The following is an 18,225-nucleotide window of genomic DNA, read 5'->3' on the forward strand; positions in this document are numbered from 1 at the left end:
GACAGCTTCCACAGAGAGACTGTAGTAAAGAGAGAACCAACGTGCCCGCTCTGCCGGTGGGTTTTACCCAGTCTCTGCTGCTTCCCTTTAGTATTGCAGGCTTCCCTGGAAGCGGAAAGGCTGGGAGGGGCCCTCCTTTCTTGCCGCCATTCCCGGATCTGGCAACGCTGAGCACAGTGGCAGTTGCAGGGGCATATGGGGGAGATTGCAGTACTAAAGAGGGCAAGGAGAAACCAGGGGCACCTAGGAGTGAAATCTCGGAAGCCATCCAGCATCATCACCCTGACCCCACGCGGAGACACAGCCTAGACCGCATGGGAGTCCATCAGGAATGTCTGTGACTGCCTTTCAGTCGGGGGGGCGGGGAGTGTATGGGAGAGAGGCCCTGCTGGCAGGTGACTCTGTCCCTTCTTTCTACCAGGACACCACAACGTCGGTGCGCATCGGCCTGATGATGGAAGAAATGATCTTCAACCTTGCAGATACGCATCTGTTCTTCAACGACCTGGAGGTTTGGCATTGCCGGCCCGTTCTGTGTCGTAGTCCCCACGCTAAATGACCTGCGTCGGGTTCGGGGGAAGAGCCCTTGTCCAAATCCAGGGGGCAGCCTCCCGAGGCCAGCGAGGCCGGCCCCTGCATGGATGGTGGGGTTTTAGGGGCTAAATTCAGAAGACCCCTCTCCGCTCTGAGCTGCCTTTTCTCTTTTGTGGTTTTCCTTTTTCCTTTGGAGGCTAGAAATTTTTGCTGACAACCCCCAAGAAGGCACAAAACCATGGCCAGCAACAGACAGTTTATTGAAAACACACTTGGCCAGCTGATCTCCCCAGCTTCCCCAGGCGACCAACGGGCTTCTCTCTGCTCTGGCAGTTTCGCTAATCCAATAAAGGCTGTGTCGTCTCTTCCTCCTGAAATTTACTATTTAATAAGTTTATTAAGGCAAATTAGTACAGATCCTCCTGGGTCAGTAATAATTAGCAGTGGGCCAGGATGGAAGCTTTTAAAAACAATTTACATTCCCCTGAAAACATGTTTTACGAAGACAGAGAGCAAGCCGAGGGACTGGTGCTTATTTAGTATCTGCTCCTGTGCCCTGAGGCAAGTGGCAAAAGAGATGGGGGGGGGAGGGGAACAACGTCAGAAATCAATTTAACTCCTTTGTTTATACCCAGCCTGTGGCAGAAAGATTTGAGAAGAATTTCAAATGGAAAACATATTTAAAATTGAACTATTAAAGCAAGGCAAAGGAATAGAAAGCTAAGTTAACAAATAAGGGTAAGGCACTGTACCAGGAAAATCTAGCTCAGGCCAACTACTGCAGTGAAGTTCAGAGTTAATCTCTCTTGAGCTCCCTGGTAGCCAAAGCAGGGAAGGAAATACAATGCATGATTTAACCTCTGATGAAAGAGCAAGCAGCTTTCTCCAAGGTGAGAAGGTTTTTTGGCTGATAAGAGGATTAATGTGGGGATCTAATGGCTTTGTGAACTGCATTTGCATTTTTGGTTTACCAGATTGAAAAATGAAGGTAATCTAAAATTATACTGTGTATGAAAGAACAGTCCTGATTATCTTAGCAGGAATATTTTTTCCTGGAATCAAAAATCCCTGGGACTAGCCTGTGAAGTAGAAATATGAAGGCTCTGAATTCTGATCTGGCCTGGTTGGCCCAGAGCATGACTGGTATGTATCATCAGGAAGGGCTACAGGTTTTCCTTTCTGGTCTGTGGTCCTAAAATTCCAGAGGAGGAAACCCTTGCTGAAATGATCAGTCTTGTGTTCTGTCCAGCCTAGGCAAGCCATTTGGGCCTCAGCCTTCCTATCTGTGAAGTGGAATGGATGTTCTCTGCCCAACATCTTAAATTCAGTTAATTAACAGACAGGGTATTATTAGTTTCAGGGGTAGAGTTCAGTGATTCTTCAGTCTTATAACCAGTGCTCATTACATCACATGCCCTCCTTAATGCCCATCACCGAGTTACCCCATCCCCCCTCCCTTCCAGCAACCCTCAGTTTGTTTCTTATGATTGAGTCTCTTATGGTTTGTCTTTCTCTGTGATTTCATCATGTTTTAAATTTTTCCCTCCCTTCCCCTATGATCCTCTGTCTTGTTTCTCAAATTCCACATATGAGTGAGAACATATGATAATTGTCTTTCTCTGGTTGACTTATTTCGCTTAGCATAATACCCTCTAGTTCCATCCATGTTGTTGCAAATGGCAAGATTTCGTTTTTTTGATGGCTGAGTAGTATTCCGTTGTATATACACACCACATCCTCTTTATCCATTCATCTTCGATGGACATCTCGGCTCCTTTCACAGTTTGGCTATTGTGGACATTGCTGCTATAAACATTGAGGTACAGGTGTCCCTTTGGATCACTACATTTGTATCTTTGCGGTAAATACCCAGTAGTGCAATTGCTGGGTCGTAGGGTAGCTCTAGTTTCAACTTTTTGAGGAATCGAAGAGAGGATCTATGTAGAAACTCATTGATGACAAAGGAGAACATTGGCGTGGTGTGTTGCTCTGTGAGCATCAAGCCCAGGACTGTCCCTTCAGCCAGATGCAACGTGCAGGCCCACTTTACAATGACCTCTCGTGTCTTGGGGAAAAAGAGGGGGGAGGGAGGGAGAGAACTAACGAACAAAACAAACATGGCAGTTGAATTCAGCAAGTGTTTATGGAGCCTAATGTAATAAAGAGTCAGCTGATTGCAAATGACAAAGCCTGACTGGCTTTAGCAAATGAAAGGAAATTATTGGCTCTTGTGGTTGAAAAGTCCAGGGTAGATTTAGTCTCTCAAGATCTCCTCCTTAAAATGTTGGCTCCATGAGGGCAGGAACCCCAGCTGTGTCACCCTCAATCCCCCGGGCCTCAGCAGTAAACAGCTAAACAAATCCATAAATGAGAAAGTTAATTTAATGAAAAGGTCATGAAGAAAATAAAACAATGAGATGTGCTAGTGAGTGGTGGGAGAGAGGGGGTAGGCTTGGGGGGGGTGGGTCAGCATTCTCGAAGGAGTCAGGGGAGGCCTCTCGAGGAGGTGACGCTTGAGCCAAGGCTTGAATGATGACAGCAGCCAGCCAGGTGGAGATCTAGAGAGGTGGGACCAGCACATGCAAAGGCCCTGCGGTGGGAAGTGTGTGAAGGCCACAGTGACTGTAGTGAATGAGTGAAAGCACAGGGGCGACTGAGATAAATGAGTCTGGAGAGGGAGGTGTGAGCCAGACACGGGTCAGGGACATCAGAGTTTATTCTAAGTGCTGTGGACAGCCGTGGGGCCAGGGAGCATTAAACAGGAAAAGCTGCGTGATCTAGTTTATGTTTTAAAACGACTGCTCTGGCTGCTGTGTGGAGAACGGGCAATAGGAGGCGAAGGGTGGAGGCTGGGAGACCAGCAAAGAGATTATTGCAGTTGTCCAAGCAAGAGAAGAAAGCTGGGTTGCATCAAGGTGGTAGGATATAGGCTTCGGGATGGCAGTAAAGCCAGAGGGCTCCTGGTGGGTTGGATGGGGGCACAAAGGAGAGAGAGGAGGCGGGGGTCGGGGTGGCTTGGCCTGACCAGGGCGACAGTGCCATCCTCCGAGATGGGCAGACAAGGCAGACGTGGGAATGCGTGGGGAAACCCATCCTTCTGTCGAGGGCACGTGGGGTTTGAGGTGTCTGCGACACCCGGGAAAGATACCGAATCGACGGGCAGAGGTAAGAGTTTGAAGTCCCACATGGTAAAAACGCCAGACACACAGTGGGCGCTTTATCGACGTGGGTTGAACCTGAGGCTCAGAGCCAGGCATTTCACTGGACTGATGTGTGTTTCAAGGCAATGTCTTTAGTCTCGCCGCCTGTGCTGTTCCTCATTGGCCCCGAAGTGGGAATCACGCCTCCTGGCGAAGGATTTAATTCCCAGCTGGAGCTACTCAGGGAAGCCAGTTTGGTTTTATTCCCTAAATGTTTTTCAAAAATGTCCCCGGTGCCAGAAGCCCCCAGGGCACCTCAGCAGAACTGAAACCGTGGTGCACAAGGGAGAAGTTAAGACTCACACAAGGAAAAACCGTCAGCTTGCTGGTGCAGGGAGCCCTTGTCCAAATCCAGGGGGCAGCCTCCCGAGGCCAGCGAGGCCAGCCCCTGCATGGATGGTGGGGTCTTAGAGGCCAAAGTCAGAAGACCCCTCTCCGCTCTGAGCGTGCAGTGCCATCTGTAAGTAAGGGAGTTAGCTCGGGCACGCAGCAGCGATTTAGGGAGAACTTAGCGTCTGCCAGGCCCTCTGCTAAATGGTGCAGATTCAGTGGCAGATGATACACAGCAAGATCCCCGCCCTCAGAGCACTGACCTTCTGGCTGGGGAAGCAGATCATAAACAACTGAATATATAATGTCAGATAAAGTGCCCCAAAGAGAGACGAGCAGAGTCAGGGAGGAGATGGTCATGAGGCTGTTCCTTCACTTGACACAACCAGGTAAGGCTTGTGCCATGTTGGAGCAGACACCTGAACGAGGTGAGGGAGCGGGCCATGTGGGTATCCGGGCAGGGAGTGTGCCGGACAGAAGAGCAGGGCAGAGGCCCTGAGGCATGGTCCACGTTGGCAGGTTCCGGAAACAGGGAGGCTGGCCCAGGAGCAGGGAGGATTGTGGTGGGCAGTGGGAGTGGGAGCTGGGTGCAGGTCACATGGGGCTCTGGGCCATCCGAAGGCTTGGGATAATCTCCTCAGGGTGACAGGAAGCCATTGGAGGGTTTTAAGCAGGAGAGCACCAGCTGACTTAGGTTCCGAGGCTCCTTCAGTGAACAGACCAAAGAGGGCAAGGGTGGAAGCAGGTATCTGAGTTCTGTCAAGTCAGGCACCCAGCCTCCCATGTGAAAGCACTCAAGGGGAAGAGTCCAGAGACAGGGTAGGTGCCAAGTTCAGCTTATCTCCGGCTCTCCAGGACACCTGTCCTGAGCTTAGGGCAAGCACCTTCTAATCCGTTCCATCTGCCTTGGAGTCCTGGCTCCACCCATGCCTGGCTGTGTGCCCGGGGCAAGTGTCTCCCCCTCCTTTAGCCTCAGTTCCCTCATCTGCTCAACAGGTAGAAGAAAAGCCCCAAGCTTCCAGGGTGTAATGATGTTGGGGGAGAGATGAAAGCTGCCCGCACGTAGCCTGGCCCGCTTGCACATGCCCAACAACTGGGCCTCTCCACCAGGGGTGCGGCATGTGCCTGGGGGCTGGGCAGGGGGCTCCATGGTACCAGGGCAAACTGTTTCATTTAAATCGTTAGACGTTTATTTTACTATGAGCTAGAAAAATACAACTAGCTTGCCCACCTCCTGATTTCACAATGGTTCAAAAGCAGGGCACGCAACACAGAGATATGGCAAGGTCATGAGTCCAGCTGCTGGAGCTTGGGCATAAATACCGCCAACCGGCTCCCTGCTCCGGGCCACCTCGCCTTTGTGCAGGAGCCGCTTAGAAGCTGGGGCAGGGGACCCCTCGTTCAAAATGTTGGCTGGGTCGCAGGGCAGGGCACGGGCTCAACTGAAACTCATGCGCCTATGGCTTAAGACCTGGGCGACCATCCTCAGGGCTCACGGAACTGCGCTCACCCTGAAAGCCCTTTCGTGGGGAGTCTCCCGAGCTGTCACTTCCTAAAGGGCTGTAGGAGTCACGGTCAAAGCTGATGCTGGACCTAGCCCTGCGCCTCCATCCCAGCTGAGCGGAGGCTCTGGGGGAACACAGCTAAGAGAGGCTTTGACTTCCAGGCTCAGGCTGCAGGGCAGGAGATGCCAGTCAGCATGGCTGCAGGGTGAAACCAGCATGGCGGATCCGCATTAGAGGAAGTACTGGCCTCACTTTTGCCGGGCTTCCCTCTTTCCCCTGCCTCTGCCTCAGCTTGTGTGTTCTCTCTCTCTCCCCCCCCACCTCTCTCTCTCCCCCTCCACAGAACCTCGTCCATCTGTTCTTTCCTTTTCTCTCCCTCCCTTCCATTTTTCCATTTTCCTTCCTTCCATTCTTTGATCCCTCTCTCCCTCCATCTGCCTGTATTTCCAGCCCATCATTACCATCTGCTTAGCCTTTTTTCCATCCATCCGTCCGTCCATCCGTCCGTCCATCCGTCCATCCGTCCGTCCGTCCATCCGTCCATCCGTCCGTCCGTCCATCCATCCGTCCATCCGTCCATCCATCCCTCCATCCGCCTGTATTTCCAGCCCATCATTACCATCTGCTTAGCCTTTTTTCCATCCATCCATCCGTCCATCTGTCCATCCGTCCATCCATCCGTCCGTCCACCCATCCATCCGTCCATCCATCCGTCCATCCGTCTGTCCATCCATCCATTTTTCTTCCCCCCCACACACACACTCATTGATCCAACTGTCCATTCATCCATCTTCCCATCCATGTATTTTCCGTCTCCCTTCTTTCCGTGCATTCCCTAGCTTCCTTCCCTCTGTCTGGCCTTCTTCCCTTCCTTTCTTCCATCCATCCACCTAGCCCTCCTTCTTTCTTCCTTCCACCCTGTCCCTCTATCTTGTATTCCTCCCATTAACTTCTGCCCATCTTTTATGTACCAGGGGTTCTAGTCACAGAAATGAGCCAGGTGTGGCCCCTGTCCCTGAGGAGCCCACCTCCTGGTAAGGGACACACATGTAGCACACCATCATAGGACAGGTGAGCTAGGACTGCTCTGCTGGACATCCCCAAGGGGGCTCAGCAGCAGCCCAAAGGAGGAAGTGATTAAGCAGTCCTTCTGGTTGGGATGACAGGAACAGGGGAAGCATCAAAGAGGAGCAGGTGCTTGGGTATTAAAGAAAGAGTAAGGATTTGTTTGGGGGTTGGAGAGGAAGTACAGGAGAGACACAGGTGTGAGAAGAGTATTCCCAAGTCAGGGAACAGCTGGTGCAAAGGTAAAGAGGCAAGAAATGGATGGGTATGTTTGGGGAACATACAGCGCAGCAGAAGTTAATACTCCTGCAGACAGATCCCATTTTTATTAACTTGTTTCACCTTCTTAGATGAAAATACATATCAGAAGTACCAGCGAGGCACTTTAGCAACTTCGAGATAAACTCTGACTTGCAGAACTTAGAGCTCAAGAGTGATTGTTCAGGTCATACTCCATCTGTGAAGAGTACATGAACCCCAGAAATTGAATGTAACATATGTGTATGTGCACAAGTATACGTCTCTCAAGAGGGTAGTGGGAGCATCCCATTCCCCTAGGGTCAGGATTTGCCCCAATATTAAGCCTTAAAACCAAGAGAAGGCCAAAGAAAGTATACTTGGAGCTGAATTAGAACCCAGCTCCTTTGTGAAAAGAAGTTTTGGAGTGAATACGAGCCCTCAGAGCTCTCTGTGCAGGGCCAGACAACCCCCAGGTGCAGGCTGTAAGGCGGGGAGCAAGGATTTCCCCCTGGGCTGGTTCAATGTGTTGCCAGTGGCAGGAAGAAAGCAGAGTCCTGAGAGTTCCCCGCCCCCACACTCGTCCCTGCTGGGGGACATGAGCACCTGCAGGTGCCGTCCGCATCTGGGAGGCCCTGGCACTTATGCCAAAGCTGGTCTCCACCTATCCAAAGGCTGGGTGACTGCAGGAATTTCCTGTGGCAGAGACAGATCTCTTTCCTTGATCCACCCCAGAATGAATGGGGTGCTTGGAAAAGCAAGGTTGGCAGAGGACCATGACATTCAAAGCAGAGAAAACACCCGACGAATAAGGCCACCAGTGGCGAAGGTACAGGCCTTGAAGTCAGACTTTGGTGTGAACCCCATTTTGCCACTCGCTGAATGATCTTAGACACGGTGTGACTTCAACATTCTGGGCCTCCATTGCCTCTTCTGTAAAATGAGGATGAAAACGTATCTTGTAGGTTGTTTTAAGATCAGAGATGGAGTGTGTACAGCCCTGCTCCTGGGCATGGCTCCTCCACTGTACAAGGATGCCCTGCACTGGCCCGGCTAAGCACTCAACCAATGACCGCGGAGATTGTGCCATTTGTAACCAGACCTGTGGGGTTGACCGTCGTTTGTCCTCTGGCCCTGGAGACCCGGAGCCGTGAGAGGTCTCCATCAAGCCTTACAAACACCCTGAGAGGTGGGAGTTGCGAGGAGCAAGCCCAGATCCAGACCTGGGACCGGATCCCCCAGCTGGTGGTTCCTGGCCCCCCTGAGACTGCCTGGGCCCACTCAGCTTCAGAGGCCACTGGGCTGTCTCTCGTTGGCAGGTAAAGGAGGAAACCTTGGCAGCCATGCAGCCAGCTTCACAGGAAGCATGAAGCATTTCTACTAAGTGTCTACCCAACCCAAATGCCTGGCACAGAGGTGCATGCTATAGATACTTTTTGAAATGACTGATGGGTACAAAAAGCCAAAGGATGGGCTGCAAACTTCCCCTGTCCAGTGGGCCTTTATCAGCGATAATATGAGGCAATGGTTGAGAGCAAAGATTCTGGGGCCAGATGGCCTAGGTTCATAACCCAGCTCTGCATTTGCAAGCTGTGTGACCTCAGGTGAGTTACTTAACCTCTCTGTGCCTCTGTCCTCATCTGCAAAATGGGAATAATAATACCTGCTTCATTAGATTAAGAATTAATTGAATTAATGTATATAAAGGACCTAGAACACAAGAGCACAACATAACCGATGGTTATTAGTATTATTTTATTATAATGATTTTCATTATCATTATGCGCATATAGAATCATCCCCTGCAAAAGTGCCAGGAATTTGTGCACAATCCTGTGCAGCCAGTCGTGTTTCTTCCCCCCCCCCCATTTTACAGATAAAGAAATTAAAGTTTAGAGAGGGTGAGGGATATGCCCAAGCTCACAGTAGCTATAAGTATTAAGCCCAAGATTCAAACCGGAGTTGGCTGGACTCCAAAGCCTGCGCTCTTAAAAAATGCAAATCTTCAAAACAAGAATTCATTCTTTCTGTTTTAAGATACCATAACTTTGATTAAAAATAGATTTGAAAATCTAGACCTTGTTGAGTGGCTGAGATTTTATAGGCAGTGTGATTAGGAGCATTTCCAGATTCCAGCAAAAAGGCTCTCAGTTGGGGCAAGAGAAAGATGCGAAACGGAGGTTACGGTGAGCCAGGGCCAGCACAGTGTGTGGGAGAGAGCGTTGGTACCATTTCTGCTCCAGGAGTAGGTGCTGTCGGGGGTATGCAACCTCCTTGTCCTCGTCAGTGTGTTTTAACTAGCCCCCAGGGTAGGGCCATCCGGCCAGGGCGGGGTGTTTGCAAGTGGGAGGGAGTCTGCCGGTTGTCCCAGGAAGGGGAAGAGGTACTGGCCTGTAGCAGGCAGGGCCAGGAATGCCAGATAACCGCCCGGCGCGGGAGGAACCATCACACCCAAAAAGCCAGCCGCACCCCCTGGAGAATCGCAGCACTGAGCCCTTGAGAGCCATCAGCCGGCTGCTCAGCATTTCTGGATCACGTTAGTGGATAGCACAACCCAGGCTTCGGGTAGCCGGCTTTTACTTGAATACCAAAAAGGAAACAAAAAAATGGTTAAACTTACGGGTTTTTTTCCTACTAGTGTCAAGGGGGAGAAATGATTACACATTAAGCCAGTGGCTGGTGGCTATTATACTGGACAGAACAGAACATTGACCTCATTGTAGGAAGTTCTATCAGTGCGAATCTAGAATCCTAAACTTATAAGACACAACCTGTATTTTCAGTGATGATGATGATGATGCAAATCGTAAAGCTGACATATATTGAGCGCTTCTGTCCCAAACACTGTTCTGAAGAGTTTGCACGTGTTAACCTGTGTAATCCTCACTGTTGTTATCCCATTGTCTTAGTCTGCTCAGGCTACCACAACAGAACACCACGGACTGAATGGTCTAAACAACAGAAATGAATTTTGTCACAATGCCCTCCCCCCACAATTCTGGAGGCTAGAGGTCCCCGACTGAGGTGCTGGTAGATCTGGTTTCTGCAAGGACTCTCTTCCTGGCTTGTAGAAGGCCACCTCAGTGTGTGTGCAGAGACCGAGAAAGGGGGCTCTCTGAAGTCCTTTCCTTGAAGGGCACTGATCCTATTAGATCAGGGCCCCACCCTTATGACCTCATTTAACCTTAACATTTACTTCCTTAGAGGCCGCATCTCCAAATACAGCCACGCTGGGATTCAGGGCTTCACCATATGAATTGCGGGGGGAACACAGCCATTCAGTCCATAGCACCCATTTTACAAATGAAGAAACTGAGGCACAGAGAGGTTAAGTGAACAGCCCGAAGTCACACAGTTGGCAGTGGCAATATTCAGACCCAGGTGGCCTGGCTCTGGCATCCAAGCACTTACCCACTATGCTCTGCTGCCTCTCCCAGGGAGAGCAGTTGCCATCTGGCTTGGGAAAGAAGATTCCCCACAGGAAATCCAGACCGAACACAGTGCTGTAGACGACGGGTTCGTAGGGAGGGACAGAGCAGAGAGGGTTGGTGTAGCCGGGATGTCGGGAGAAAGACAAGCAAGGTCTGGCAGCAAGAGGAAAAGAAATTCCCCCCACATAAATGTGCAAGACAGAAGACAAAAGCTCCTCCATGACTTAGCACATCATCTTCACATCATATACACAAAACAGGAGTCACACAAATAACAACAACAAACCTAAGGAACCATGACAGCACAGCACCCTCACTCCCCACCCGGAAGTTGAGCAGAGCAATAGAGGATCTGAACGCATTTCTAGAAAGAAGGATGCGGGCCATAGCAGGAGCTGAGCGGAGGGCACAGCTAGGAATAATAAACACCGTCCAGCCCCAGCTGATACGACTGCAAGCTGTCCAGAGGGCCTGCCTGCACTCATTCATTCAGGCCTTACACCGCTGCAGATGGTAAATACTGTTTCAGACCCCCATTTTCGAGATGGGAAAACTGAGGCACCACGATGTTAACTTGCCCAGCGCTGACATGTACTGAGCTCCTGTGCTGGGCATCACACAGGCATTTCCTCACTGAAATCTCACAACAGCCCTGCAGGGGAGGGTTCTTTATCTCTATTTTACAGATGAGGCACCTGAGGCCCAGAGAGATCACATAGGAAGAGCAGCGTGGAAATTTAATCCCAGGCCAAGCCGACTTCAACATGGTTTTGAGGTGAACCGAGGAGGAGAAAAAGGCATAAGATCAGCTGAGTGCAGGGAAGAATAGAGGCCTCTGTTAGAAATCAGATGGATCTAAAGGGTTTTGGCTGACAGTACCCCTTGCCGGATTCAGGAATGGCCAGGAAGGCAGGCAGGCCCAAGGGGGAGCATTTCGACGTGCTGCCAGAGCTTCGGGAAGGATCTCGCTAGAGGGACTCCGGAGTGGCTGGAATCTGGGCAAGCTGAGGCTGCTTGCCTGACGCGCAGGCCTGATGGCTAACGTCTGATTTACCGTTCTGCGGGAGCTATCAGGGAGAATAATATTTCACCATGTCAGCGCGGAACTGCTCTCCCAGGCATCCTGCCCAACCGGCCGTTAATGCGGTGCGGCCCAGGCCTCTTTGGTGCTCTTCAGATAAGTTAAACATTTAGACAACACAAGAGAGACAGCCGGGTTTCCCTCCCAGGGAGCAGGCCCCTCTCTGGCTAGTCTAGAGGCCACAGTAGGCAATCTCACTTAAAAATATACCTGCCTCGAAAGAAAAGGAGTGGCCAGGGAGTCCATCTGGCCTGTAACGAGACTCATTTTTCTAAAACAAATTTGTCAACAATTTCCCTTCTGCATTCGTGCCTCCAGGCAGCCAAGGACAAAAAGTAATGGGATCAGACCTCAGCAGGGCAGGTTGGGGAAACCCCAGCTGTCGCCAGCTTTATCAGAACGAATTTTGATAAGTATTTGTCCCTGAGCTTGCTGTTCGGAACTGAACAATCACGGGAATGCTGAGTATCCAAGCCTGCGGGATGCAAGCAAAGGATGATCCGGCCTTAAATTACATTTTTATTAGAAAAACAAGAAAATTGAAAAGACCATGAAGGAAGATAAGCCTTTGGCAAGGATGAGCAAGAAAAAACGAAAGAGAAAAGAGGTAGAGATGATAAGCCACATCAAGAATGAAAGGATGGATGTTATTGTAGATTCAGGGGAAATTCATTTTTTTTTAATTATGAGAATACTATACAATATTATGCCAGTGAACTTGAAACCTAGATGAAGTTGACACTTTGCAGGAAGATTTAAATTACCAGAATTAACCCAAGGGGAAGTTTAAAAATAAATAAACCAATGACTGTGAGAAATTGAAATGGCAGTTGAGGATGTACTCTCAAAAAGGCACCAGGTTGAGCTGGTGTTAAACAGGAATTCCACCAAACGTTCAAGGAAAGGATAAATCCCATTTTGCACAAACTACAAAGCAAAGAAAAAGATGAGATGCCCTCCCCCTACATTTTATGAGACGAGCATCACCCGGAAACTAAATCTGGACCTCGAGCACGTGACAAACGGACAAATCACCGCCGTCGGCGAGGACAGGCAGATAGTCCCACAGGTACTCTCACCCCCACCCTGTGACTCTTCACCTCAGTTCCGCCTGGGCCCGCTCTGGGCTTTAGTTTCAGAGCCCTGGTGAAAGAGGGATCCGGACTATAATTGGTACCATTTCTCAGACCTGCCACATTCTTTGTAACACACCTGCCAAGGGGCGTACTAAGCATGTTTCATAAGAAACTGGAGACTTTGTCACCTGAGAGAGCCCCAAAATGCTGATGCTCCAGTAGCATTGGGCACACCCAGCACCCAGATCTTGGGTTCTATGACCCTTTTCCAGGAAAAGGAACCAGGGCTCCTTGGAGAAGTGGCTGATTCCAGGGCTGGGGGCAAGAAACACACATAATACATGGGAAGCCTCTTACGGTGCCAGAAAGTAAGGAAGTGCTCCAAAAACCCTACAGTGATGGAGGATGTCAAAGGGGCACGGGGGCTCCTGGAAAGAGTTCCCAGGGGCCAAAGCTGGAGCACTTTGACTACTAAAACAAGGAACATACTATTGGATTCTAAGTATTAAAAAAGTGCCCATGAGTCCGCAATGATACAGATAATGATTAAACCAATAAGTAAGTGGAGGGGAACAGGACAATCTCCCATGCAGAAAATTCTGAATCACTTATTTTTTTAAAAAGATTTTATTTATTTGAGAGGGAGTGCCTGTGCATGGGGGAGGGGCAGAGGGAGAGAGAGAATCTCAAGCAGACTTCCCGCTGAGCGCAGAGCCAGATGCAGGACTCGATCTCAGGACCGAGATCATGACCTGAGCCGAAACCAAGAGTCAGATGCTTAACCGACTGAGCCCCCCCAGGCGCCCCCCGAAACATTTACTTAGATACTCCATCCCAGCTGTGAGCTTTGCATAGTGACTGCCTTTCAAAGAGTACAGTCTAGAAAGGAGAGGAGAGTAACCTTCCAGCAGACGAACCTGACGGAGACTGCCTGAGCCAGGTGGTCAAGGTCAACGTGAGCAGTGGTGAGTCACATTGGTAGGATGCACATTTGATACGATGCAGTGGGAATGGCACTTTCCTTCTGCAGTCCTGCTCACCAAAACCCATAACCCCAGTCTAACCATGAGAGAAACAACAACGAATCCCCGTTGAGACACATTCTTGCAAAACACCTGACTGGTACTCCTTGAAAGTGTTAGCAACACCAAGGAAAGTCAGAGAAACTGTCACAGCCCAGAGGAACCTAAGGAGAGAGATGACAGAATGTAGTGTGATGCCCTGGATGGGATTCTGGAAGAGAAAAAGGACGTGAGAAAACTAAGGAATTCCGGATAAACAATGGACATCAGTTGGGCCGTGCTCTCTCGAGGAGGCCCGGACACGATGCCCAGCCAGAATGGCACGATCCCGAAGCCCCATTCCCACAAGGACTGGCAGCAGCAGGTGGCCACGTGGTTCAAGCAGCGGGCGTGGCAGATCCACAGAGGCAGGGCCCAGCAAACCAAGGCACACCGCAGCGACCACACGCTGCCTCGGGACCCATCCTGCCCGTCGCGGGCTGCCCCACCCCAAGGTGCCAGGGGGCAGGGGCTTCGCTTGGAAGGGTTACGGGTGCCCCAGCATCCCCGAGAAGGTGGCACAGACCGTTGGGATTTCAGTGGCTCCAAGAAGGCCTCCCAAGTCCACATGGTCCCAGCAGACGAGTTCCGTGGCCCCCAAGAAGGGAGACAGCTCTGCCGAAGAGCTCAGATTGGCCACCCCATTGACAGGCCGGGTCATGCCCACATGGAATGTCCGTAAGGAGAGAGCCGGGGTCCTTACAGAGGAGAAAAACCGCAGGTGTTCACCAGTCTTCACGTGGCCCGTGCCAATGCCCAGCTCCTTGGCATCCAGGCAAAAAGAGCCAAGGAAGCTGCAGAACGGGATGTTGAAAAGAAAAAGTAAAGTGCCATTGGCAACTTGTGATCAAAAAAAAAAAAAAAAAAGGAACTGACATTAGTTAATAATGATATAGTAATGTTTGTTTATGAGTTGTGACAGGTGCACCATACAAATATGTTAGGCCGTCAGTTAAGCATCTGACTCTTGGTTTCAGCTTAGGTCATGATCTCGGGGTCCTGAGATCCAGTCTCGCGTTGGACTCCACGCTCAGCATGGAGTCCGTTTGTCCCTCTCCCCCCTCTGCTCCTCCTCCTCTCTCTCTCTCATAAATAAAATCTTTAAAATGCATATATATGTAAGATGTTACGTATATACATATATAATCTTTAAAATGCATTTATATAAGATGTTATATATATAACATATATACATATATAACGTTAACAATAAGGGAAACAGCGTGGGATGTATGGGAACTCTCTATACTGTAGTTGCAACTTTTCTGTGATCTAAAATTATTCTAAAACTAAAAACTTTGATGTTAAGTAAGCCACCCGGGATCACACACCCAGAAAATGTCAGGGCTGGGACTGAAGCCCATGGAGGGGCGTTTGAACACCCAACTACAGCGTCCAGGGGATATGAACCTGAACATCTCTACCAGTTCTCTCCTGCCCCCGCGGCCCTGAGATGTATGAGTGCATAGCATCCTGACAGGTTGGTGGGGTTGGACTGAGGAATGTAGTTTTCTGCACTGCTTCTAAATTGCCTTACCTGCAGAGTTGGCCGACTATGAGCCTCTCTTGATGGTGAACTCAGTTCAATTTGACCATTATTGTACCAGGCACAGAGTTCAGGCCTGCAGAATTCAAAATAATGATAATAGCAAGAATTATGCCAAACGTGGATGTGGCATTTTCTATACTTTTTCAGAGTGCCTTACCCATACTGACTCATTTAATCCTTGCAATACTCCAATGTGGTAAATGGTGTTCCATAGCTCAGTTAGAGATAGGAAGCTGAGGGTCAAAAAGATTCAGTACCTTGTCCAAGATCATTCAGTTAAATGAGTAGCAGAGCCAGAGTTTGACCCTAGGGTCCAGAGTCTATGCCCTTAATTGCTATATTCTCTGATGGATGCTACCTTTAGAGTTTCCCAATTTATTGAATAAAAGAAGAGATCGGCCATTATACCAGGCCTAGGTTAGTCCTAGAGGCCCCACAAAGTGGGAAAATAGAGACAAGTTGTTTGTCCTGACGTGAGGTGGAGTTGGAGCAGTTTTTACAAAGAAGATTATATCAACAGAGCCTCTTCAGGCTTTTGGCAAATGGAAAGGGAAGGAAAGGCATTCGAAATAGAAGGAACGGCAGGTGCAAAGACCCTGCAGCCATAGCGTATGGGTTGTTGAAGGAATAGCAGGAGGCTGCTGTGTCCGCAGGTGCAGTGAGAGATGGTGGGCGATGGGGGCAGGGTGCGGACATGGAGAGCCCGAGTCTTTGTGAGGACCGTGTTTTTATTCAAAGGGAGGCGGGAGCCACTGTGGGGTTTTGAGCAGAGAGGGACAGGATCTGACTCAGGTGCGAACAGGACCCCTCTGGCTGCTGGATGTGGACTGGGCTGGCAGGATGGGGCACAGAAAGGGTAGAAGCAGGGAGAGTGAGGAGATGACCCCGTGAGTCTGAGTCAGGGGTCCGCAAACTTCTGTCAAGAGCCGGATAGTAGATATTTTAGGCTTTGCAGGTCACACTGTCTCTCACATTGTAGGACAAAAGCAGCCATAGACAGTAGCAAATGAACGAACTTGGCTGTGCTGCAACAAAGCTTTATTCGCACAGATCGGTGGCGGGCCATGTTTGGCCCTCGGGTTATAGACTGCTGAGCCCTGATCTCGGTGGGAGATAATGAGAGCTTGGAGTGGTGGGAACAGTGGAGGAGGTGCGCATAGTCAGATCGTGGACATATATTGACTATATATTGACTTACCAGCTGGATTTGCTGATGGGTTGGTTGAGGAATGTTGGGGGAAGCAAGGAGTCAGGGACTACTCCAGGACACATGCAGGATCCAGCCTAGGGTTGGGTTGGGCACATGAGAGGTGACGGGTAGGTCTGGGTGCTGAATTAGTGGTACAGCATTTCATGTACGTCACCTCGTATTTCCCAGTGATAATGTCAAGTACCTGGAAAGCAAGAGCCACTTTACATCCTTGAAACCTCCCCACTCTTGACGCATGCGTTGTCTCATGTGGTTCTGGGCCCACAGTAAGTGTCTTTACAGTTTTTGTGATTCTGGGCCCCTCCTCTCCCTCCCTGTGTAGCCTCGGGCATTGTATCGTTTGCTGGGGCTGCCGGAACAAAGTACACAGGCTGGGTGCCCGGAATGACAGGAACACTGTGTCACGGTTCTTGAGACGAGAAGTCCAAGATCAAGGAGCCGGCAGGATTGGTTCCTTCTGAGGGTGCTGAGGGAGAGTCTGTGCCCTGCCTCTGTCCTCATGCTCACATGGCATTCTCCCTGCGTGTGTCTGTCTCTGCATCGACATAAGGCCGCCGCCGTATTGGATTAGAACCACCATCCTAATGATCTCACCTTAACTTGATTATCTGCAAAGAGCCTATTTCCAAATAAGGTCCGTTCACAGGTCCTGGGGGCCAGGGTTTCACAATCACAATTCAGCCCATAACAGGCAGGTTTCTGCACTTTTCCCCACTTCGTTTCCTCCTCCATGAGATGTCAGCTGTATCCCCCTTAATATATGCAAAGTGCTGGGCGCCTGGGTGGCTCAGTCGGTTAAACATCCACCTTTGGCTCAAGTCATAATCCCAAGGTCCTGGGATTGAGTCACGCTTTGGACTCCCTGCTCAGCAGGGGAGTCTGCTTCTCCCTCTCCCTTTGCCCCTCCCCCCTACTCGCGCACGCTCTCGCTCTCTCTCTCTCTCTCTCTCTCTCTCTCTCTCTCTCGTGCTGTCTCTGGCACGTTGGGAACCTAAATGTCCTTCAGTGTTAGATCCTGTCTCCTTCCCATGAGATATTTTCTGTTTTCCAAAGGCAGTGCATATGTGCATTATCCTTATAGAAAAAGAGAGCGTGAAGGAGGGAGAGAGGAAGCATTTCAATGAGTTTAAAGCTTCCTTTGACCACTAACCCAATCCCAGTGCTTTCCCAGATAGAACTGCTGCTTCCAACTAGATGTATAAGCTTCCAGATCTGTCTTTTCCCATCCATATGTATATATCCATATAAAATATTTTACTTTGTTTTTAATGGGTTTTTATAAATACAGTTGGCCCTTAAACAACACGGGGTGTTTTTTAAGATTTTTTATTTATTTATTTGAGAGCGAGCGAGCGAGCAGGGGGAGGAGCAGAGGGAGAGGAACAAGCAGACTCCACGCTAAGCAGGGAGCCCAACGTGGGGCTTGATCCCATGACCCCGAGATCATGACCTGGGCCGAAACCAAGAGTCAGATGCTTAACCAATTTCCAGTTGAGCCACCCGGGCACCCCAACATGAGTTTGAATTGCATGGATCCACATATAAGCAGATTTTTTAATAAATACAGCGCAGTGCTATAAATGTGTTTTCCTTATGATTTTCTTAATACTTTTGTGTAGCTCACTTTATTATAAGAATACAGTATACAATACATATAATATATAAAATATGTGGTAATTGTTTATATTAGCAGTAAGGCTTCCAATCAACAATAGCTATTAGTAGTTAAGTTTGGGGAGAGTCAAAAAGTTATACACCGGTTTTTGACTGCATGGGGGTCAGCACCCCGAACCCCCATGCTGTTCCTGGGTCAACAATATATATATGATGTGATACTGGATGTATCATTCTCCAGCCTGCTTTTTTTCCCCACACCATAGGATGTCTTGGAAATATTTCCATGGGCTAACATAAAAATCTACCTCATTCTTCTGACCCGCCAGGTA

The 18,225-nt window shown here is 49.6% G+C and overlaps 1 protein-coding gene and 1 pseudogene across 2 annotated transcripts in view; both read left to right on the forward strand.

Moving 5' to 3' along the window:
- EYA2 (EYA transcriptional coactivator and phosphatase 2) overlaps window positions 1-18,225 on the forward strand; it is a 180,961-nt gene that overhangs the window by 131,296 nt on the left and 31,440 nt on the right. For both annotated transcript variants that reach the window (XM_028122012.2, XM_028122013.2), the window contains exon 9: window positions 422-511. In XM_028122012.2, the coding sequence (XP_027977813.1) occupies window positions 422-511 (90 nt within the window). The remainder of the gene's footprint in view (window positions 1-421; window positions 512-18,225) is intronic.
- LOC114223121 (large ribosomal subunit protein eL13 pseudogene) lies at window positions 13,741-14,346 on the forward strand (annotated as a pseudogene).

This window comes from Eumetopias jubatus, unplaced genomic scaffold, assembly GCF_037043125.1.
Source record: "Eumetopias jubatus isolate StellerSeaLion01/CBP00866 unplaced genomic scaffold, mEumJub1_p1.0 scaffold_9, whole genome shotgun sequence".
In the NCBI taxonomy this organism is placed as follows: Eukaryota; Metazoa; Chordata; class Mammalia; order Carnivora; family Otariidae; genus Eumetopias; species Eumetopias jubatus.